The sequence below is a fragment of the Helicoverpa zea genome, chromosome 15, assembly GCF_022581195.2.
Source record: "Helicoverpa zea isolate HzStark_Cry1AcR chromosome 15, ilHelZeax1.1, whole genome shotgun sequence".
Classification (NCBI taxonomy): Eukaryota; Metazoa; Arthropoda; class Insecta; order Lepidoptera; family Noctuidae; genus Helicoverpa; species Helicoverpa zea.
Genome location: NC_061466.1, coordinates 9,140,799 through 9,162,044, shown reverse-complemented (window position 1 = coordinate 9,162,044; position 21,246 = coordinate 9,140,799). Strand labels below are relative to the sequence as shown.

The 21,246-nt window shown below is 38.2% G+C and overlaps 5 protein-coding genes across 6 annotated transcripts; 2 read left to right on the top strand and 3 right to left on the bottom strand.

Annotated features, from left to right (window-relative positions):
- Nucleotides 1–901: 901 nt before the first annotated feature.
- LOC124636792 (very-long-chain (3R)-3-hydroxyacyl-CoA dehydratase) lies at nucleotides 902–7,004 on the top strand. Its single transcript, XM_047172943.1, has 6 exons — nucleotides 902–1,246; nucleotides 1,518–1,643; nucleotides 3,396–3,519; nucleotides 4,608–4,813; nucleotides 5,607–5,746; nucleotides 5,916–7,004. Exons 1-6 carry the CDS (start codon nucleotides 1,052–1,054, stop codon nucleotides 6,238–6,240), a joined length of 1,116 nt encoding a protein of 371 aa, XP_047028899.1. The 5' UTR covers nucleotides 902–1,051; the 3' UTR covers nucleotides 6,241–7,004.
- A 1,027-nt stretch (nucleotides 7,005–8,031) lies between these two features.
- LOC124636795 (NADH dehydrogenase [ubiquinone] 1 alpha subcomplex subunit 13) lies at nucleotides 8,032–9,653 on the bottom strand. The gene is made up of 3 exons (XM_047172945.1): nucleotides 9,495–9,653; nucleotides 8,794–9,014; nucleotides 8,032–8,293 (listed from the first exon to the last, which is right to left on the bottom strand). Exons 1-3 carry the CDS (start codon nucleotides 9,589–9,591, stop codon nucleotides 8,156–8,158), a joined length of 456 nt encoding a protein of 151 aa, XP_047028901.1. The 5' UTR covers nucleotides 9,592–9,653; the 3' UTR covers nucleotides 8,032–8,155.
- A 24-nt stretch (nucleotides 9,654–9,677) lies between these two features.
- Nucleotides 9,678–11,268, top strand: LOC124636794. The gene is made up of 4 exons (XM_047172944.1): nucleotides 9,678–10,037; nucleotides 10,400–10,569; nucleotides 10,761–10,841; nucleotides 11,140–11,268. Exons 1-4 carry the CDS (start codon nucleotides 9,785–9,787, stop codon nucleotides 11,221–11,223), a joined length of 588 nt encoding a protein of 195 aa, XP_047028900.1. The 5' UTR covers nucleotides 9,678–9,784; the 3' UTR covers nucleotides 11,224–11,268.
- Nucleotides 11,269–11,367: 99 nt separating this feature from the next.
- Nucleotides 11,368–13,112, bottom strand: LOC124636796 (V-type proton ATPase subunit D 1-like). Its single transcript, XM_047172946.1, has 4 exons — nucleotides 12,639–13,112; nucleotides 12,191–12,429; nucleotides 12,038–12,119; nucleotides 11,368–11,901 (listed from the first exon to the last, which is right to left on the bottom strand). Exons 1-4 carry the CDS (start codon nucleotides 12,903–12,905, stop codon nucleotides 11,737–11,739), a joined length of 753 nt encoding a protein of 250 aa, XP_047028902.1. The 5' UTR covers nucleotides 12,906–13,112; the 3' UTR covers nucleotides 11,368–11,736.
- Nucleotides 13,113–13,200: 88 nt separating this feature from the next.
- On the bottom strand, nucleotides 13,201–20,778 carry LOC124636791 (mucin-3A-like). Of its 2 annotated transcripts, XM_047172941.1 has the most exons (8): nucleotides 20,601–20,778; nucleotides 19,592–20,524; nucleotides 19,277–19,378; nucleotides 18,869–18,940; nucleotides 18,325–18,431; nucleotides 17,536–17,594; nucleotides 15,071–15,158; nucleotides 13,201–14,746 (listed from the first exon to the last, which is right to left on the bottom strand). In XM_047172941.1, the coding sequence occupies exons 1-8, from the start codon at nucleotides 20,688–20,690 to the stop codon at nucleotides 13,351–13,353; spliced, it is 2,847 nt and encodes a 948-aa protein (XP_047028897.1). In that variant the 5' UTR covers nucleotides 20,691–20,778; the 3' UTR covers nucleotides 13,201–13,350. The 2 variants fall into 2 exon arrangements, with proteins under 2 accessions (XP_047028897.1, XP_047028898.1); XM_047172942.1 differs by lacking the exon at nucleotides 18,869–18,940.
- Nucleotides 20,779–21,246: the final 468 nt, after the last annotated feature.

The following is a 21,246-nucleotide window of genomic DNA, read 5'->3' as shown; positions in this document are numbered from 1 at the left end:
TACAGCTAGCTGCCAGCGCGCTAACTACGCGTTGCCCGCAAGGTGTAAGCTCGCAGTCCGCGCGCCAGCCGCGAGGTGTAAGCTTGCTGTCACCGTAAACTCAATATTGTTTTAATGAACACGCCTAGGACCTGGCCGACTCGGAGTCGGCGCGTAATGAGTATGCCGTCGGCGCGCTGCACGCATAAGGTCCGCTCGCTTGCAGCACGCGGGCTGCGATTCGAGTTGTGTGGTAGCGGCAAGCGCGTTGACTGCCCGTCGTATTGACATTATAAAATATATTATATTATACACGATTTAATGCTCTAACTAAATTGAATGACAAGTTAAATGCTGGTGTGGAGCGGTGCTGTTGCGGTGCCGGTATAATGTGCCATGACCCTAAGTCGTATGAACTTATATGACTATCTGTATGGGTGTAAAAATATGTATCTGATTCAAAATATGTCCTCAAGTAAATCTATGAAACATGCGAGACCACATCTGGGTAGGCCAATTTAGTATAAAAGGTACAAGTAAAAGAGCGGCGTCAAGCGGCAGCAGTCAAACGCAGTGTTGCGGCCATGGTCGCCTCTATTCCAAGAGTAACGTGATGCCGGCTACACAATAGGTAGTACTTTTTCATCGACTCTCGAGAAAGTCGACACTATGCTTGACGATAGATGCGATCTGCAGTCGCTGCACACTGCAGCTGTACGAACACTGGCCGCCGCGGTTGCAAAACAGCATTTTCACCGCGCTTATTACTTTCATAGAATGTTCCTGTAATATCGTTTGGAGCCTGCAGCTGCAGTCTGACCGTGGACTTGTACCTTTACTTTATCCATTTCTACATGATTTCTACCCTCTTCGACTTATCCCTTCCATTTTCCACCCATCCATATTGTTGTTGGCAACACAAATTCGAAGCCGGTTGGCTGTCAAGAGGTCTATGGCCTATGGAGAGAATTTATTTCAATTCAATTCAACAATTTATAAGTTATTGAGACAGTGAATGTTTATTTACGCCGCGCCGTACTGTGAGTTGTAACCAGGTGTAGAGCAATACATAATGATTATCCCGAGCCCGTTTGTTTACTGGGCTCAAACAGAGAGTGCGATTTCATTGAAGATTGAACTAAAAAATGTTATAAAACCTGATGTGAATGTTCTCGAAAATAACATTAAATTCTCAGCAGAAGGGGTAGGGGCCCGAGGCGAGAGTCTTTATGAGTTTAGTTTGGATTTATATTCATCTATAAAAACAGTAAGTAAACAAAATAAAATGTAGCACATATCCAGGCCACTTTCTTGATTGAGTACCTACGCAAATATGGTACAACAATCCATTTAAACTAAGAATCAACTACTCCCTAGACAAAAAATATACTCATCCATTCAACAATGACTTGAACTCCGCCCCTAAGACGACCCACTGACCGAAAATAGATCCTAATAAGAATTCTATATTCTAGTGTAGACTCTAGTTTAATAAAATACTACTTTTACTGTTAATTCAATACAATATTTTCTTTCAGGCTGAAAATAACCATGTTCCCACAGTCCGTGTGTTTGAGAACCGAGTGGACATCATCTTACAGAAGGACAAGCCTGCTTGGTGGCCCAGATTGACTGCTCAACCACAGAAGCCTGCCTGGCTAAAGGTAAATAGTACTGGTTATAATAACTAACTATTAAAGTAGTATAGGCAAAACTTTAGTATATTTTTAATAAGATACCTCATTTAATTATAATATGTGCTATTCAGCTGGCAGACCTCTTTGTATGAGAACAGCAGCCATGGTCGAAATCAGCCTTAGATGTCATTATACTTTATCCAGCTAATAAATATTTTGTGTTTGCACTTAACTCTTCAATGTTACAGACAATGTTACAGTGTGAAAAACTTTTTGGTGGGACCTCTTTCAATGTGCCAACCTATGTCTGATTTAGTTTTCCTAATTTTAGTCCACGTTTAGGCAATACTGCTTATTTTAAGTTACATTTGTTGAAATTGCTTCATTTATTATGTCCAACTTTCACACTATAATTTAAGCATAGTGTCGGTCTAACATACATATTTTGTTCTTGTAAAATACAGTATGTTCATGTACCTAACTTACCTATCAACATAAATGACATAATCATTTGGCTTATCTGACCATAACTGATTAGCTTAGTTATTATGTTGACCTTATCACAAATCTATAGATATAATAAAATGATAGGAAAGTCAAAACTGTACATTGAATATTTTTTTAAAAGAATACTTGGGGGGTGATCCATAATCGATTCTGAACCCAAATATGTAGTTTTTAGAATTTTTGTCTGTATGTCTGTTTGTCTGTATGTTTGCCCCGGATAAACTCAAAAAGTACTGCATGGATTTAAATAAAATTTTGCATGACTATTACCTGGGGGCCGGTTCAACACATAGGCTATATATTATCACGCTATCATCTACGGGGGATGAGTAATGAACGATTAAATGAACGAAATTGGAAATTCTATATTGCTCACGCAGACGAAGTCGCGGGCAACAGCTAGTACCACAATAAAATGCATTGTAATTGTGATTATATAATTTAGGTATAATCCAGAGTGCTTAAATTCTTTGTCTGTGGCCATAACTATAGCATATTTTTCACTATTGAAACTGGAGAATTTGTGTTTGAGTTAAATCAACAAAGCAAATAAACACAAATAGTTGTTATTTCATTGTATTGGCATATTGTTATGTTAAACTCACTTATTGTTTAAATATGCTTGACATACCTTTATGATTTAATGTTTATGAATTGTTTCTGCATCCTATTTACAAAGGACATTGGGCAGATTGGTATACCCCACCAATAGCGATGTCATACATATCATTGGATAGGCCTTTTTATGTAGAACAACATTTACTATGACAGCTTTGCTGAAATGTTTGTCCGTTCTGACTATACCTCAGAACGGACAAACACTTCAGCAAAGCTGTCATAGTAAATGTTGTTCCACATAAAAAGGCCTATCCAATGATATGTATGACATCGCTATTGGTGGGGTATACCAGGTCCCATATATTTGTGCCCATTGTCCTTTTTGATAATATCCTTAGATGTTAACCTAATCACTACCAAATAAAAAAAAAACATACTTTCTTCAGACTTTTCTTGTATTTTGATCTATTTAAGCGAAATTGGTTTAACTTTGCAATTTTTTATATACACCTAGATTAATACACTTAGATTTTACATAATTCAAGATATTATCAGATAATATCTTTTGCTAGCTACATTCCAGGTGTTCCTGCATCAATCAATATAATCTAATCTATTTATATTATTTTTACCAAAACGCTGGTCATTTACTATTTGACATACATAAGAGATAGTCATTACTTAATTTTTTCTTCAAATTTTTAACCACTACAGATAAATTTTGACCTCTGGAAGTCAGAGGACGCTGGGGACAGTGAGGACGAAAAGCGTGACGTCATGAAGGACTACCCGGGGATGTACGACAAACTGCATAAAGAAGAAATGGGCTACAGAAGAGGTGAGGTTCTTTTTAAAGTTTATTATGGCTTGACAAAGTTAGTAATATGTCTGTCTGATGGCAGGGGAAGTAGTCAGGGCAAATTCGTTAGTAACAATTTCATGGTCCGTGAGTAGTAGATAAGTGTTCTTTAAGGCATTTAAGACTTATGGTTGTGTGTGCCTAACTTTAGCGAAAACTGTCCTCATTGCTAATGAGAATATTTGGAGTAACCCAACTAAGAAGGCTTGCATTCTAATGCTTTTATTCTGGTTAAATGTAAATAAAATATTTTTTATATGAATATTGTCATAACTTTGGTCCTTGACTTCCTTTGATTTTATCAAGTCATTGTAATTAAAACATAATTATAAAGAAGCTGGTATTTGTAATTATGTAGTTCTTATAAGAGGTCAAACTTGTGCCCTATGTTTAGAAGTACTTGGATATCATTATCTCATTAGTGGCATAAATTGAGAATAAGATAACAATATCAATGCTTAGAAACAGCCTTAGATTAATCAAGCATATCAAATATTTGCTTATTTTTCATTTTAGCAGTTTTTAACGTTCTAACAACTTATTCCTACTTATGTATCAGCATATGTACAGGGCAGAAAGAAGACGTTATGTATTGTCTTGACTTTATTTACATAGGTACTGACCTATCCAACGTCCTAAGTATATATGCAACAATTCAGTGTCTAAATGTCACCTGTAATTTGAATAGAATGGTAAATGGAATGTTTGCATAACTGCAGTCATGAATATTTCCGGCATAAATTAAGCTATAACACCAAACATTATTAAAGTATTGGAAACGGTAGGTACTAAATACAATTGTAGAAGTCCTGCAAAAGCTAAAATCTGTTTCAAAAACAAGAACCAAAGATTTGCATCTCCTGACCAAATCTATGAAACTGAAAGTGAGATAAATGATACTTTCAGAAAAGGATTGAGGTATCCTGTTCTACGTTTCATGGATATAAAATCTTGTAAGGTTTTCTCCAATCAGTAGGTACTGCTGTAGCATACTTATTGTGGGATACACTATACTTGGAGACTTTCAAAAACTTACACCAGTTAACGGTACATTATCTCCATTTCAGAGGACTTAAAAAAGGTGTACCTGAAGCTATACAACCTATTCCAATTCATTGGCTATACCTACGTGCTAACTGTCATGGCGGTGCGCTACGCTAAGCTAGAATATGACTCCGTGGCTGATACTTATGAACATGTGGGACCGGCCATGAAGTTCCTCCAGCTGCTGCAGTATCTTGAAGTTATGCATCCGCTGTTTGGGTATACTAGGGTAAGTATGGAATTATGGAGTTGGTGGATATGGGATTCCTATCAGTTGTCAGGTCTTCTCCATAAGAGCTACCTCCTTGGAACCTAGCACTTGATAGCTCATAAGAATCTTTAAGTGGGAAAAAAAAACTATGAAAGAGTGTTCGATTTTACGTTTCAAGTGTCAATAAAGGAGGATGGGAATTTAGGCAAGAAATGTAGGCAATTAAAATCGGTTTCTTGTTCAGGCAATGTTATTATATTTCCCTATTCATATTTACCAAGCTGCAATGCTTTAACTTACAAGTTGATGGCAGTAGCCTTGTTACCTATTTTTATAGTTTTTTTTAGAAAAATAAAATGTGTCTTCCCAACCCTTCAGTTAAATAGGTAACTTTTTTTGACGTGGTAACGTCTTTAAAATCGTTTTAGTCGGGTAACATGTTCAGAAACTTGTGTCACACCAAAACCTCACAAGCGCGATCGCAGGTATAACGAGAGAGAGACGGACCGATCTCCCGTCTCATCTCGAGCGCTGCCAGTCATTCCGTGAAACTTGTCACGCGGAATCCTCACGAGCGGAGGCTGGCATACTCTAGCGGCATACAAACGAATGGAGATTTTTATACCCGAAATTTATCATCAAAAGTGTGAATAAAACGATAGATGTAATTTAAAATTTGAAAAAATTGTTATCTTCATTAATTCCTTACTTCCCAAAAACTTATATCACCAATAAGACGTTATCACATCTCGATCGTAAACCTACTTTACAAACAACCAATTTTTTATAATTAAAATATCTATGTTTTCAGGGTGGAGTACTAGTACCATTCTTGCAAGTAAGCGGGCGAGCGTTTGTGTTGTTCGTTATGATTGAAGCAGAGCCGCGCATGCATACCAAGCCTGTGGTATTCTACCTATTCGTCATGTGGAGCATGATTGAAGTTGTCAGGTACGTTTCCTAATGAGCTGGGTGACTTTTAAAATAAAAGTAATACTTGTACTAATTTCAAAAATCTATGTTGATGACTTAGCAATTTCTGTTGTACTTGCATCTCTGTTTTATTCACGTAATGAGTGTACAACACTTATAGGATATGATTTACTCATTTCTTTTACAGGTACCCCTACTACATATCACAACTCTACAAAAGGGAGTTCTACATCCTGACCTGGCTGCGCTACACAATGTGGATACCTCTCTATCCCATAGGCATCATATGCGAGGCCATAGTCATACTACGGAATATACCCTACTTCGAAGAAACTCAGAAGTTTACCGTCTCTCTGCCAAATGAATGGAACTTTGCTTTCCATATGCCAACCTTTTTGAGGGTATACCTCCTCTTCCTAACATTCCCAGGAATGTACTTCGTAATGAGTCATATGCATAAACTAAGAACTGTCAAATTGAAGCCAAAGATTATTATTAAGAAGTCCAAGTAGGTTAGTTTTGAGGTTTTTCTCACCAATGTTTTTTGAAATGGTGCGAAATTCTCTGGTGTATGGGTTTTTTATCCCTTCAAGTCCACTTAATAATACGTATACACAGTATTAAGCATTTAATGGATGTCTTAAAATTATAAATTGCACAAAATGATTTGCATACCATAATGTTAAGCGTATATTACTCATATTCACACATTAAATAATCAGACATTATCGATTCAATAGTATGTAATAAATAAATATTCATGCATGTACAATTTTTGCAAAAGGAATACTGTTTCAGTCATTTTTCTGACACGATGATTTGTTAAAATAAAATGGTATTTCATATTATTTAGCCAAAATTCATCCATGTGCCTACCAGCTTTTAGACAATAGTTTGAAGCATTGTAGGATCAGTAACATCCTTATTTATTGTGGAGGTCTCTCTAAAATAGTAAAAGGTTTTAGTTAATTAGCAAATGAGTTAGATATTTGGAAAGTATTATGGGATATGGTCAATTATTATGTTAGCAGCCTGTAAGATAGGCCTATTTCTGTCCCTCTTAAGTTTCATTTTATACTGCTTATTCTTTTATTGAAAGAATATCTATTATGATAGGGTAAAAGTCTTATGTCTACTAACATAATTATAGTATACTGAGATTAAATATTTGTACATTGTAGGATACTTGCATTTTCTAGAGGCTCTGTCTTGAATTTGAGCCTTATGAAGCTGAAATTGGTCTGACGTTGCTAATGTAAAATGCAACTTAATTAATCTAAATATATTAATGCATATAGTACTTGGTAAAAGATGAGCTTAAATGCATATTATTTGCAAATGTTGATGTTTTTGGTGAAGTGGTGCATTTATTTAATTTTCAAAGTTGATTTATTGAAATAAAAAAAGGTGTTTCAATAAATTAATCTTGATGTGAAGTGATTATTTATAAAATTATGTTTACATTTTTGTATATTGGATGGTAAAATTAATAAATGTTTTTGTTTATAAAATTGAAAAGTTTGGCACTTATTTTTTCAGCTATGGTTTAACTTGTGTGCTAAAGAAACTCCTCCCACCTATTCGTGCCTGATTTCAATCAGTTGAGTGGTTTTGTGATTGCATACATACATCTACTAATAAATATTGGTGAAGATTGAAAAAATATCCATGGTAGTGTCCTGTTTATTGCAAATTCTACAGTTCAACATAAGGGTTATGGCACATTATAGCGGCACCGCAACAGCACGGCTCCACACCAGCATTTAAGTTGTCATTCAATTTAGAGCATTAAATCGTGTATATTATAATATATTTCGTAATGCCAATATGAAAAAGCCAACGGCGAGCAGTCAGCGTGCTTGCCGCTTCCACACAACTCGACTCGCCGCCCGCGTGCTGCAAGCGAGCGGTCCTCATGCGTACAGCGCGCCGACGGCGTGCTAATTGCGCGCCGACTCCGAGCCGGCAGCGAAACAACGTCATTACGTCGTGTTCAATCATAATCGTCTTAAAATAATATTGAGTTTGCGGTGACAGCAAGCTTACACCTCGCTGCCGGCGCGCGGCCGGGGCGCCGACGGCGAGCGGACAGCGCGTGGTTGGCGCGCTGGCAGCTAGCCGTAGTCTTAATTCGAGGCGACGCCGTGCTGCAGCCGTGCTGTTGCGGTGCTGCTATAATGTGCCACAAGCTTAAAAATCTTGAAACAGCAAGCACATACACTGTTTTGTATTGACTATAAAACAGATTATGTAGTAATATTCTAACATAATGATGAAGATATCTATCAAAATAAAACTCACCATTATTCACTAAGCTTTATTCAAAAGAAAACACCTAAACACAGTACTGCACTTTGTGTCACAAGCAGATGTGTATCAGACAAACAGGTTGTATAGGTCTTGCCTATGACCACATTGTCTATGCACTTAAGAGCGCAGCTTCAGGTAGGCGCGCTGGTACCACTCCCAGGACCTGGAGTGAGCGTAGTACTCATGGAAGATGGGGTCCACGAAACTGTCAGGGGGGAGAAGTTTGTATATCTTCTCTCCGTAGTAGGTGCCGACCTGGAAAAATAAATTCAAGTAGATTCTAAGCTTTCAATAGTTCATAAGAAATGATTTGCAAATGCTGTTTTCAATTTCTGTTATTAAGACCTGGCGAGTAAAGTGGTATATATGACATCTAGAAGCTAAGAATTAAAACTTAAAGAATGGTCTCAAAATAAGAGATCTTGTCTTGGTACAGACTTCCATACTAAGTAGACCACTGCTTATTGGCTCATATTACTTTACCTTAAACCTTTTACCTTTAACAGCCAGTTTCTTCGTCAAAAGTTAAAGCCAAAGTAAAAGTCAAAGCAATGTCTAAAGTAAAAGTAACGGTCAAATTCAATTTTTCTATTAGTTTTGCTGTCACTTTAGCCTTGAAAAAACGAAATTGACCGTTACTTTTACTTTAGACATTACTTTAACTTTAACTTTTGATGAAGAAACTGGCCGTTAAACTTAGATCAAGATAAATTGACTAACTAATTTTATTCTTATTTTGCAAATCATTGTGTTACCTCCCATCCGGGAACATCCTTCATAAGCTCAGCCTCGGCATCACGGTTCTTGCGGAGCTGCTTCAGGTAGGCCCTGTCTCTCTCAGCAAGCAGCATCGGGAATATTGCCATCTTGGCAGAACGCATCTCAATTTCATCCTTGACAATTTGCTTGTAGTTCAAGCTATAGAGGTACATTGCAAAAGCTGTTATGCCAAAGTAGCCAGCGAACATCGTATACCCTGAAAATTACATAAAAAAATCATTACCAAGGATGCTGAACATGATTTCAGTGTGAAAAAAGATGTGACCCCATTTAGGATAAATAACAATCACCTTTGAAAAAAAGCATAATGTGGCCTGTCTTTAACTATAAGACTCTTGCCTGCGATTAAACTTAAACATGTATACGATTAAATTTTACCCTTTAAATGAAAACTAAACCAACGGATGACATTACATTCCTGAACAACATTGAATACAGGGCCAATGTTCTCAATTTTCTCCATATCAATAACAAAACTAACCATCGATTAAATAGGTTTTACATCAACATTTTTACATATTTTTTGTTGCCCTAAGATCACTTTTGGCTTTAATAGCTGTTTTATATAAATAAAATGCACCAAAAACAAAGCATCCTAACCTATAAACGTAAGTTACATAATCTGGTATAAGTCTTGTTTACAAGTAAAATTGGGTTCAACAAATATTTTTCTTACCGCTAAATAACGTTTTTGCGGGGACCCTTTTGAAAGGGATAGGTTTGTAGCCCCCCGGAGGGGGCAAATCCTGTTTACGGGCTACAGCCGCTTCCATCTTTCGATTTGACAAAGCAAACCAAAAGCCAATCTTCGATCAACAGCTGACTGACATTTTAAAATTTTGACATTCGATGTTCCAATTTACGAAGAAGCAGTATATTGATCAGAAAAAAAAATGTTTCCATGACGACTGTCAGAAGCTTTTGAGTAGTTTATTTTCGCGTAACTTAAATTTTATTTAACGAACCATGAATCCGGAAGCTAGCGAAGCTGGTGTACAAGCTGACATTCCAGAACCAGAACATGAAGAAGAAACACTCAAAATAAGACCATTAGAACGCATAAAACTCTATCCTAAAGTTCCCGTCGAGCCATCTTCGTACGGCAAAGGGAAAAATTTCAGCCGACCGTGGATTTTGCAGGATGGACGAGAAGCGCCTGAAAAAGGGAGTGAGATGCGCCGCTGCTATCAAATACCCAAGAAACCCAAACGTGGAGAAGGTATCTTAGTGTTATCTCATTTCCAACAGGAGGAACTAAAATACATATATTTTAAATTAAAAATAATGTAACTGACTGTTAGCCCGCGGCTTCACTCGCGTCCCATGAGAGCTACTGTCCGTACCCAGATTAAATATATCCTATACCTACCTACCTCCCCAATAGTGAAAGACTTTCAAGCCGATTCAGTAGTTTCGGAGCATTTTGGGTACAAACAAATAAAAAAGTGTTTCTTCTTGATTATAATATTAGCATGGAAGAACAGATACTCAGCTTTATTTGCATACCTACTTGTTGTAGATAAGTTTGAATTGTTAGTAATTAATTAACTGAATTGTACCTAATTTAATTCTGATTTCCAGGTATCCGCAAACGAATGCTTACGGATTTCTTTTGGGAACAAATGTTGGACGAAGTTATCGAAGAGCTGGCTACTTCAAACCCAGTAGCTGAGTATTGCACGGAATATGACGCTAACTACGTCAAGGATGAGTTTGAACCTCGTAATTTAGAAGTCACTGCCGATAAAAATGTAGGAACCATGATTTCTTGATTGTAATTGTTATAATGTGATCCAGTATTATCTCTTAAAGCTATTAATCCAATACAAAACGCTGCGTGTTCGTTGCGCGCTCGCTCAGCCTCACCGCTTGTGAGATACTCTTTTATATAAGAAGTTTGGAACCTTGTTGACTCATCTTAAATTCTTATTATTCATTACAGATGCACCTCAAGTATCCGCTGTACGGCACTGGTTCCAGTGCGGTTACTTTTTACAGCGAAACTATAAAGAAAACTGGCCCTGTGAGTAGCATGAGTGCAAAAAACCTATTAACGATAGAAGCAGTTAGTTCTCGCCAAAACTTTATGGTGACTCGGAATGATTTGCGAGTGGTTGCGGTGAAACCATTTCTAGATAGTAGCCAGCGGGTGACAGAAGAAGTGCCTGCCTACTTGAGGGCTATGTATTGGGTTACATGCCCGCGTAATAGTGTGAGCCTTCCGTCATTGAATGTGGAGAGAACACCACACTAGTGGTTTAATGCAGAGCATTTGCTTGGTTAACCATTATATAAACAAAGATGCACTTTTTTTATTACAGGGGGAGATCTTAGAGAAGTTCCGAAGATGCCAATACTTCACTCGGCCTATGGAAGAAAGACTGGACGACGGCTGGGTTTTGTAGATTACATACTTACTTTTTTTAATGTCAATAAACTGTAGTGATAAACTTGGGTTTCGATTTCATTCATTACATCTATCTATAATTTGGAACATTGAGAGGCGGGTTCAAATTAGGTTGCCCCACAAATTAAAAACGAAAACATACTTAAGTTTTCACATAATTTTATTAATAAATAACGGCACAACAAATAAAGTAAAGGTAACACAGGTACTTAGAACATTACATGGTATAATAATTAAGCCTTAAAACAAGAGGTCATCGTCATCCCAGTTGTGAGGATAACAAACAGGCTTGTAGTCTCCCGAGTCCGTGGTCACAGACATTGACGAGTTGCACGACAGAATACTCGAGAGGCATTCCATGGAGCGGCAGTGAGAGGGCAACATGACTGCAGAGGTGAGCTCTGAAAATTTAAATGATTTATGCACATGTATTTTAAAATGTTCGTCTTCGTGTAGGTAAAAAACACTAAGGCCTAATTTCATCGACACCATAATCTAAGATTTCTTAAAACTAGGAAAAACGGACGTTTACTTTGTCGGTGAAAGCAAGAATATGCAACTTACCACTGGCCTCTCCGGCACCGCCAATACTTTTGGCATGCCGCAGAGCCGCGCGCGCTTGACTTCTTATCTTCTTCGCTTTCACCATTTTCAAACGATGGAATTCTTCTCTCTCCTACATAACAAAACTAGATATTTTAAGGTAGGATTTGGGTAGCTCATATAGGCTTTCATTATGATCATTGCTTGAGGGATACTTCAGGGAGCAATCCTCGGTCAACGCACAAAATATAAGCTTACGTCTAGCTTACCCTTTCATCCATTTCCATCATGATATAAGTTTCAGTATTACGCAACTTCGGCATGATAACCTTTTCAATACCGTTTACCTTCCTGCGAAAATTGCGGCAAAATGTTAAGGGTTGTTCTGATTGATGTTCGTTAGAGTAGCGATGGAATTATACCTTAAGGTGGACCTAATGGACTCATCCAAGAGAATGCAAGTATTTCGCAAAGAAGCGAATCTGACTAGTATTCGCACGGCTTCTCTGAAAGCCTTCTTAGCTTCACCAGTGCGATGACCGCCGGCGCCGAGCCCTGCGTAACGAAGCGAGTCTCCGACGCCAGTTTCTTCAAGAGTTTGAAGGGAAACCGTGGAGACTCCTGATATGTTCTCGGGTATACGTTGAACTCGCACTTGAGCCTGTATCGATATACCAAGGGTAAAGCGGGCTGAATGGATGTTAGATGGAGCATTCGAGTTATGGGCTTCTTTTCAGAATGAACGAGATGAAAGACAAGAGTAGGATGGATAAATGAACTGTAATGAGGCAATTTATTTAATGTAGAAAGAGTGATTTTGGTCGATATTTCATCAATGTGCAAGTTGACCTTATTCAGCTGAACACTTACTTGGCCAATATTTTCAAGCACCAAAGCATTTGATTCTCCATTAGTAAACTTAATAGCAGCTAGAGAAATGTAAGCTTCTCTCAAGGTGTGGCCGAATATGGCCTGAGCAGAGGCTAACTCTGAGGCGGCCTGGCGACCTCTCATGCGTAGGGCTTCGGCCTTACGTTTCAGGAGTTGGTAGCCTCGGTTCACCTGCTCTTGTCTATGTTTTATTTCCTTCAACATGAAAAGCGATGCGGTCACCGGGTATCTGTTCTCAGTGTTCATTATTTCAGTTGTAATTGAATCTTAGAGTAATATTTTCACGCAATATTTAACGTCAATCAGTTATGTCAAACATATTTATGGTTATGGATCAATCAAGAGGCTAATATGGAAAGATTACAAACTTTTTCGAAAAAGGAGCCTATTTGTATGTGTGATTATTCTTTTGAATACCTATAACTAGCCAGAAATATAAAAAATGCATAATTCTTATGAAACAAATGAAGTTTCCACAATTTTCAGTAACGGATCCACATCAGAATACAAGAACAGTTCTAAATACAATAAAACAAAAATATAGGAAATACTTATTATTTCATCTAAATTCTAAAATATTTCTTTACATTTCATAAATGTATATTTATAAAGCAGTCTCTCTTATTACAAATTACTCTATATTCTATAGTTATCACTGGTCAAATTCAGTCCCAATAATACTTTCTAGGTCTCAGCTATCCGGCCAGTAGTTATAGCTGCCCGAGGGGGGAGGGACGGGCATGGGCGGCCCGTTGGGCGGCGGCCCCGTGCCCGCGCTGTACGGCGAGCCCTGCGGCGACCCGTACCGCGGCCGGAACCACGGCCGGCTCGTGTACTGGTACTGGTTACTCGCGTAAGCTGCCAAGTTCTGCCCAGTGGCGTTTGGGTAAGGGTTCTGTGGCGTCTGGTTTGGCGCGAACGCTACGTTCGGCATATTCGGCAGATTTGCCGGAGGATACGATTGCGGTGCAGGCGTCGTCGACGGAGAGAAAGTCGTCTGCGAGTTTTGTGATGTTGGCGTACTTGGAGGTACATAAGTCTGGTTAGAATTCTGACTGGTCCCATTGGTCGGGTTGTACGTGGGTGGAGGTTGTGTCGTGGTCGTCTGACTGACGTAAGCTGCGGTTTGGCTGCCATTGGATGAGCCGTATGTCGGCGTGCCGTTCTGATTGGCTGGCGTGAAGCCACTCGTCTGCGTCGACTGTCCATCTGACGTGAACGTCTGCTGATTTTGAACTGTACCCGTTAACGAATACCCATTATCTTGTGATGATGATGTAATATAGTTTGTCTGGTTATTGGCTCCGTTCGTGTCAGTTTCTGAAGTTGTAGATTGTCCGTTACCATTGTTTGTGGTGTTCTGCGCAGTCGGTATACTGTATTGCACCGTAGGATTAGTGGGCACAGTAATGGTGTTGGAGTTCCCTTGCATCATGTACTGTTGTGGCATTCCCGCGTATTGTGATGTCGGCGTTAGAAAAGAGTTCGGAACTATTTGGTGAACAGGCGGTTGTGTTCCAGGGATCCCTTGACCTGGGTTAGTCATCGGCGAGGACGGTGGGGCTTGCACTATAGGGATCGTTCCTAAGTTAGGGTTTAACTGATGTCCTGCTAAAGCTGCGTTTAATTGTTGGGCTGATAGCTGCGTGTTTAAGTTAATACCGGCGGGCATATACTGTGAGGTAGCTGGCATATTCATGGGCATTAAAGGCACATTATATTGTACCCCACCTGGCATTCCTAGCTGATTCGGTTGCATTACAGTAACATTCTGTCCTGGTTGCAGGACTTGTTGGAAACCTGGAGGGAGCGCACTTTGCATCAGGTTGGGGTGGTTAGCTGGTATCATGTACACTTGGCTGTTCGGCTGGCCAAGCATTGTAGGAACTTGGCTAATATTCAAAGGATTCTGTAACACAGTCATGCCTTGTGGTACGGTGATCATTTGGACGTTTTGAGTAGAATTCTGAATCTTGCTCAAGTCTTGCTTTTGTCCGTCTTTGCTCGTTTGAATTTGGATCGCGTTTCTATCGATCTGGCGTATGTACATTCCTGTACCATCTTGGCCTAATCCAGGCGATGAGACACTGTGGGAAAAAAGATTTATGTATTGTACCTTTAGTAAAATGCGGAAGAACGTCCCAAAATCAAGGTGCCTTGAATGTATTTGGAACTAGTTGTTTTCCGCGGTTTCACATTCGTCCCGAGAGGTCTACGTCTCACCTCTGGTATATAAAATGTAGTCTCTCTCTAATCTAGTTTCTTTAACTATTGGTTGGTTACAGTTACAGTTCGCATATAATAATTATTAAGTAAGGATTTTAAACAATAGACTTTTTGTTTAATTTAAAACATCTGTGAGAATTCATCAATTTAGCTTTCTATTTACTTTATAACATGTGATTTCTTACTTCGTCTGTTGCCCAGAAGACACTTGTATGATGGTCCCGTGCGCTGGATTGATTTTCATTCCCATACTCACGATGGTGTTGTCTTTAGCTGAGGAACAATGTAAATATGTACAAACAATTCTATAGTTTAATTTTGCGCTTTTCTTGTTTACGCTTATTGCTAAAGTTGCTGATATAAGTTATTGCGCATTGAGATTACAGCTTCTTAAATTAAGCGTCATGGTTTTGTAGTAACTGGCGCAACGGTCGGTTTCGGAACGAAACCATGAAAGAGTATTTCTTTTAATACTATTTATAAAACATTATTGCATAAATATAATGCAGACTTTCTTTCAGAAACCGTCCGATGATACCTTTCAGAAGTACGCATTGCATGGCAGAACTCTCGATCATCCAAATCTGGAAAGGAATTGTACTACTAGACTATTTATATGACTGATAAAAACTGTAGGTACGCAAATAAAAATTACGCGAAATGCCGCTTACTTCACGCTTCGCAAAGGCAGTATTTATTACGCGATACGCTTGGCTAAATTAAAAAAAGTCATTTGAAAGTCGATTCTTCGTGCCTTCTTCTGGTTCGATACTCCGCTGTTCTCAGTACATTTTGCCATTGTTACTCTTTGAAGATATTCTGTAAACGACAAAGTGATTTATCTTTTATAGAGAAAACTCCTTCATTCAGCTTTCCGGGCACGCTGTTCTGCTGGCTACTTTTGGGAGATAACTGGACTTTGCACAATTTACGCAAAACAACTTTAAATACCGCTTTTGCATGACGCTTTCTATCGTCCCTTCGCTCTTATTTTGTTTGACAAGGCGCATCATTTGGCTAAGTAAACATTAAAGTACGCAATGCTAGCCTAAATTGCAGTACCTAAACGGCATTGCGAATCCCAAAAACTAAACAGATTTTACGCAATAATACGGTTTCCTAAACCTCCTCCTGTCTCCTGTCCAGAAAACAAAAGCAAGCCAGCGACTAAAAATTACTGAATTTTCAATCTTCTTAGTTCCGACTTCTGTAGTCCAACATCTGCAAAACAGTGTCCTATATGTCGTTCGATATCACATTTAAGATAGTGTTACAGGATTGGTTCGAAGCTGCGTCGGACTGGAAGCTCACCGTAGATATCTGGGAAAAGGCTACGCAGATGATGACGCGGAAGCTAAAAATATTGTATATTTTGTACAAGCATGGTCTTCGGCGGGAGCCTATGATATTCGCACAGAACTATAGACCTCCAAATCCTGAGATTGCAAAAAAATCATGAACCGAGATGTAGCCCTTAAAGGTTATGGCAAGGCTTGGGAACAGCGTGATAAATATAGATCTCATTCCGCTGATTTGATGATGTTGTTTCTCGAATTGTCGAATTGACTGCGCCGTAGGTTGAGTATTCAAAGGCACATGCTAGTAGTCCTTTGAGATTTCTAAAAAAACTGCTTGGCTCTAAATGCTGGACTTAACACTAGCACCATGAATGTGCATGAATGCATAGAAGTGATGAAATAACTGCAAAGGATGGACTGGAACTGTGTAGCTAACTCTTCTGATATCTCCCGTCTGAAGCTACTGGATTTCCAATGCTTAGATATGTCGCCATGCTGCTGAACTTGCAACACTTGTAGCGCCACGCAACGCTATGCAACACTAAAGATTTGTTCGTATAATTTACGCAAAACTTAATGGCAGACCGCAACTACAAGAACGTGCTTGTGGCACATACGAAGGATGTTTGAACATTCGCCGCCCGTTGTTACCTAAAATTTGGTTTCGGAGCAAGGTGTGGCGACAAAAAATTTGGACACTTAAGTATCACGTCCCGGCTTTCCCGCAGACTAGATAAAATCGCATAAGAAAATATTGATTAGTTCGCAAAATGCTCCAACAATGTTATCAGAAAGTTTGAATACGCGGTTGCCTTAAAATTAACACAAAAATTCTCAACTAAAGCCTTAATAGTTAATTGTATGTAAGTAAGCAGGTGCTGGTTACGTCACAATATATTTTACACAAGATGACTTGAATTGTTCGTTTTCAAAATAGTCCGGGAACTCTATAAAAATCCTCATACAGAATGAAGAAATAATGGCATACGCTGACCGCTATATGTATTTTTTCTCATGCAGATATAGGTAAACTATGCATGCGAAACTTTATGCTTCGTCCGCCCGTGTCATGAAGCCTGAATCTGAAATATTTCAACCACACGCTGATCTCTCTAAATTACAATAATGTTATTTTTTCTTACGCCCAATAATCCTTACGCCTAAAAGATCTCGCATCGATTCTCAACGCCAATGGCTGTTTAAAAACTTTACGCTTATTTGCAATAAATAGATTTTTTTCTAACTGCTTAACAGCTCTACGCCAACTGCTAACTTAACGACACACATACTACATTCAAGTCATCTCATATAACAACAAATTGATACAAAAACAGCAGTAATCTTCAATGTACCTGGTGCCGCGGTCCAGGTGCGCGAATCTCTCGTGGAGCTCTTGTCATTCACATGCGACCTGGAGCATCACATTGTTTCAATAACACACAACAATTTGAATATAGAACAACAAACTGGCAGATAGACAACCTCCTTCTATAAAAGGCGGTAAAATGTGTTCTTCATTTGAATTCTTCTGTTTTTTTTTCTGTGTGAAGTTTTGGGGTGTTTCTGTCCGTCCTTCTTGTAGAACTGTTTGGAGTATGGTGGTTTCGTTTTGAAGGTGTTTCATTATTATTTTTTTCTTTTTAAGTAATTAGGTATTCCTTGTAAAAATGTTATCAGACAAGAGTTTTAATAAATTAAGATCTAAGATTGTGGGCAAAATAATAATGAAACAAAATGTAGAAAATCTTAAAAATAATGGATTCGGTCTTCTTCTGTTATGTTTGCCATTCCTCTTTGTGTGTCTTCTTCCCACTACAGAGTAAAGAAGTTAATTTTTGCTAAAACCTGCATAATTTTCGTCAGAAAAACGCCAATTGCTGGACCATTAATTTTTTTTCATAGCAAGTATTTTTTTGCTTCGTTTTCACATCAATGTAATTTCAGCAAAAAATAAAATCTTCATCACAGAAAATATAGTTGCTGTAAGGTATTACGAAATAAGCAAAAATAATTGTAATTAATCACTAAAATAAATCAATCAGGCAAAAGATCTACAGCAAATATATTTTCTAAACTTTTAAGGGCTCCTGTAAAAGAATAAACATTAGTTTTAAATAAATACTTATTCTTCTAAGACTTACACAGCTGGAGCGATGGGTCTTAGCTGCAACTGGCTTGGAGTCCCATCGGACAACCTCTTTTGTCCTCGGGACTCTTGTCCAACACTCTTTGAAGGAGTAGATGTGTTCTGAAAGATAGAATTACCCTTTGAAACTTGATAATAATGGAAGGTATGAAATAATATAATGGGCGCGTAAGGGTAGAAGCAATTATTATTTAATATATAGGGAGATTATAAATTATGAAAATTAAATAAGCAAATGAGTTTGGCAGCAGCATAGCTAGACAGACACATTTTAATCTTAAATTTTTGACTGTGGAACAAACACCAATATTCGAATTGTTGTCTCATAGCTATGCAAGTAGAAACGGTTAAAACATTAATGGAAGAAAACATATCGAACGAAACCAACCACAAAATGGATGAACGGAAAAGACAAAATCCAGGCTAAAGAATGACATCAAAAGAAATCTGCTAAAATAAACCCTAAACCAATACACATAAGGCTTGTGAGGTTAAGCATCATATATTAGTATGTGCTAGTATTAAAACCTAATGCTCACTGAAATTATCTGTGGTGACGACGCTTGGCCGGTCGATATAATGTTTATCAAAGAACCACTGCTGGCTATCGGCTGTAGGGAAAATTCAAAACATTATACATGTTATGTCTTAAACCCTGAGTTCCTAGTAAATTATTTTATAAGCTGCATATTATGTATTGTTACATATTGTTTTGTTGTTCTTCTTATTATAATATACTGCATTAGAATTTTTATTGTGGATACATTTTTTGAACTGTCGCACTTTCAGATAACAACTATTGTCCTAATATTTAATTACTCTTCTCAATTGTAAAATCTAAGATCAATGATTTGGTAAGTCATTAATTCTTTCTATAATCAAAACTATAAAAAACTCATAATAATCAATGCAAAGAAATAATCTAATTTACTAAAACTAAAGTTTACCTTTTGATTGAGCTGCATAAATGTGCCAGTGGCTTGTAGCTGCTGCAGTTGTCCTGCTGTTAATGGTAGAGGAGTTTGTTGTAGACTGCCGGCCGGGGCTATCTATCAACATGATTGATAACAGGGTTAGATAGGTAAATAGTTACAGGTTACAGACTCAAATAATGCTTGAATTATAATTTCTGCTGTTACAACTGGACTTGCATGCAATGAATTCATTACTGTTCACAATATTCAAATTGTTTTGCACATTTGCCTTCCTCAATATTATGTAAATGATTATTCAAGTTGCTAAATAAAGATCAATGTACTTACAGACACAAACTGCTGTGGTTGAAAGTTAGTCAGTCCTTGTTGCCCAGATGCCAAGTCCTGCAACTGTTGATATGGAATCAACATTGTCTGAGAACCAGGGACAGTCCACTGCACAGTATCGGCCCCTTGTATGTGATATTTAATATCTTTGTCCCCTTTGTCAGTGCTGTACAGAATCTTCTGACATGAGTTTGTACTCTGAGCTGCACAAACAACCGGTGTAGACGTAGCCGTACTCACAGTAGTACTGTCAGATGTTGACAGACTTGCTTGAGGAAATGTCAACCCATTCGGCAAGATCATTGACATAGAAGAGGGTACCCCACTTAACCGTAACTGTGTCACGTTCACCGGCTGCATGCTAGATATATCTACAATTTGTGTACCAAAGTTTGGTTGTTGCAAACTCAATGTTTGGCCAAGAGGCAGAGATGTGAAGTTGGCATTGGAAACTTGCATGCCAGGTTGTACTATAGGGATTAGCTGCCCATTCTCCTGGTTCAGCACATACTGCTGCTGTGGTTGTAGTAGTTGCAACATTGTGGGTTGTCGCACTGTCATAAGAGGAGCTGTCGCGGGTGCTACACTCACTACGGGTGGGATGACGGACGGGTGCGCCGTGGACGTTAGTGTAGGAGGCGTCGAGAGTGCCGCCGTCACGACTGGCGGAGGCACGGGAGGAGGCGCGCTAGTCGTTGTTAGTGTCGGCGGAGGTACATTCAGCGCTGGCGGCGGCCCCCCGGCCTGGGCCGCACTCCATTGGGCCAATTCAGCCCTTATAGTCTCTATTAAGTTCTGTGCAAGCGACCTGGCACCTGCCAAGGCTTCCGATCGCGTATGATGCAGAGCCAAATGCAATGGCTCAATTTTATCGCCTTTTAACACAGCTACGACACCCGTTTCGGACCGAATATATTCTAAGTTAGTGCCATTCTGAAACAAAATTGATTACATTGTTTTTTTATGTCGTTTTAAACGCGGAAATTAAGTTAAAAGAAACAAAACTTACAGGTCCTAAAATGCGTCCTTTGATATCAAATGCGGCCGGCGCATTATCCAGACCAATGTAAACCTTATCTATAAGACCACCGGACATCATTTATGATAACTTTATAAACTATTTTATTACATATAAGTGATTTTAACGAAAAGCATCTTTCTTCCACAGAATGGAGAAAAAGCGCTTTTGACATAAACGCTTTTCGTTCGAAAATACCAATCCTGAGTCCAAACTGCAAAAAAAAGTTGTAGTTAATAAATGGTTGTTTGCTTATTTAATGAATTTTAAAAGAAATAAAATGTATTACTCAAAAACATAGTAAAAGGTAGCTATAATTATATTCTACTAATACAGTTAATAATTGAAAAAGTTAAAAATAGGTACAGTAGCCACAATCATTTTTGAACGTTTAAATGTTATTCTCTGTCTACTTACCGAAATAGTGACAAACTAAGATTTTTATACAAACGCTACAAAATACCTCTGAAATTAAAGATTTACTTCTTTTTATTCACTAAAGGAAATAAATTAGATGAATTATTTGATAAGATTTTATTTATAAATAATCCATTTTTCTACTATGTTGAGAAAAGTCTACTGACCGAGAATATCAACACGCTAAAGCAAAACCGCGGTAAATTCTAATTATGTTTTA

Excerpts from the sequence above, each read along its gene's own strand:
- LOC124636794 (XM_047172944.1), top strand. The coding sequence starts at position 9,785 with ATGAATCCGGAAGCTAGCGAAGCTGGTGTACAAGCTGACATTCCAGAA. Across the intron at positions 10,038-10,399 it reads GAAACCCAAACGTGGAGAAG|GTATCCGCAAACGAATGCTT; the intron begins GTATCTTAGTGT and ends TCTGATTTCCAG. Across the intron at positions 10,842-11,139 it reads CTATAAAGAAAACTGGCCCT|GGGGAGATCTTAGAGAAGTT; the intron begins GTGAGTAGCATG and ends TTTTTATTACAG.
- LOC124636792 (XM_047172943.1), top strand. The coding sequence starts at position 1,052 with ATGATTATCCCGAGCCCGTTTGTTTACTGGGCTCAAACAGAGAGTGCG. Across the intron at positions 1,644-3,395 it reads AGAAGCCTGCCTGGCTAAAG|ATAAATTTTGACCTCTGGAA; the intron begins GTAAATAGTACT and ends TAACCACTACAG. Across the intron at positions 4,814-5,606 it reads CGCTGTTTGGGTATACTAGG|GGTGGAGTACTAGTACCATT; the intron begins GTAAGTATGGAA and ends CTATGTTTTCAG.
- LOC124636791 (XM_047172941.1), bottom strand. The coding sequence starts at position 20,690 with ATGATGTCCGGTGGTCTTATAGATAAGGTTTACATTGGTCTGGATAAT. Across the intron at positions 18,941-19,276 it reads TTATGCAGCTCAATCAAAAG|CCGATAGCCAGCAGTGGTTC; the intron begins GTAAACTTTAGT and ends TTTTCCCTACAG. Across the intron at positions 18,432-18,868 it reads CGTCACCACAGATAATTTCA|AACACATCTACTCCTTCAAA; the intron begins GTGAGCATTAGG and ends TCTATCTTTCAG.
- LOC124636795 (XM_047172945.1), bottom strand. The coding sequence starts at position 9,591 with ATGGAAGCGGCTGTAGCCCGTAAACAGGATTTGCCCCCTCCGGGGGGC. Across the intron at positions 9,015-9,494 it reads CGCAAAAACGTTATTTAGCG|GGTATACGATGTTCGCTGGC; the intron begins GTAAGAAAAATA and ends TGTAATTTTCAG. Across the intron at positions 8,294-8,793 it reads AGGATGTTCCCGGATGGGAG|GTCGGCACCTACTACGGAGA; the intron begins GTAACACAATGA and ends TTATTTTTCCAG.
- LOC124636796 (XM_047172946.1), bottom strand. The coding sequence starts at position 12,905 with ATGAACACTGAGAACAGATACCCGGTGACCGCATCGCTTTTCATGTTG. Across the intron at positions 12,120-12,190 it reads TCCATTAGGTCCACCTTAAG|GAAGGTAAACGGTATTGAAA; the intron begins GTATAATTCCAT and ends CAATTTTCGCAG. Across the intron at positions 11,902-12,037 it reads TGATGGAAATGGATGAAAGG|GAGAGAGAAGAATTCCATCG; the intron begins GTAAGCTAGACG and ends TTTGTTATGTAG.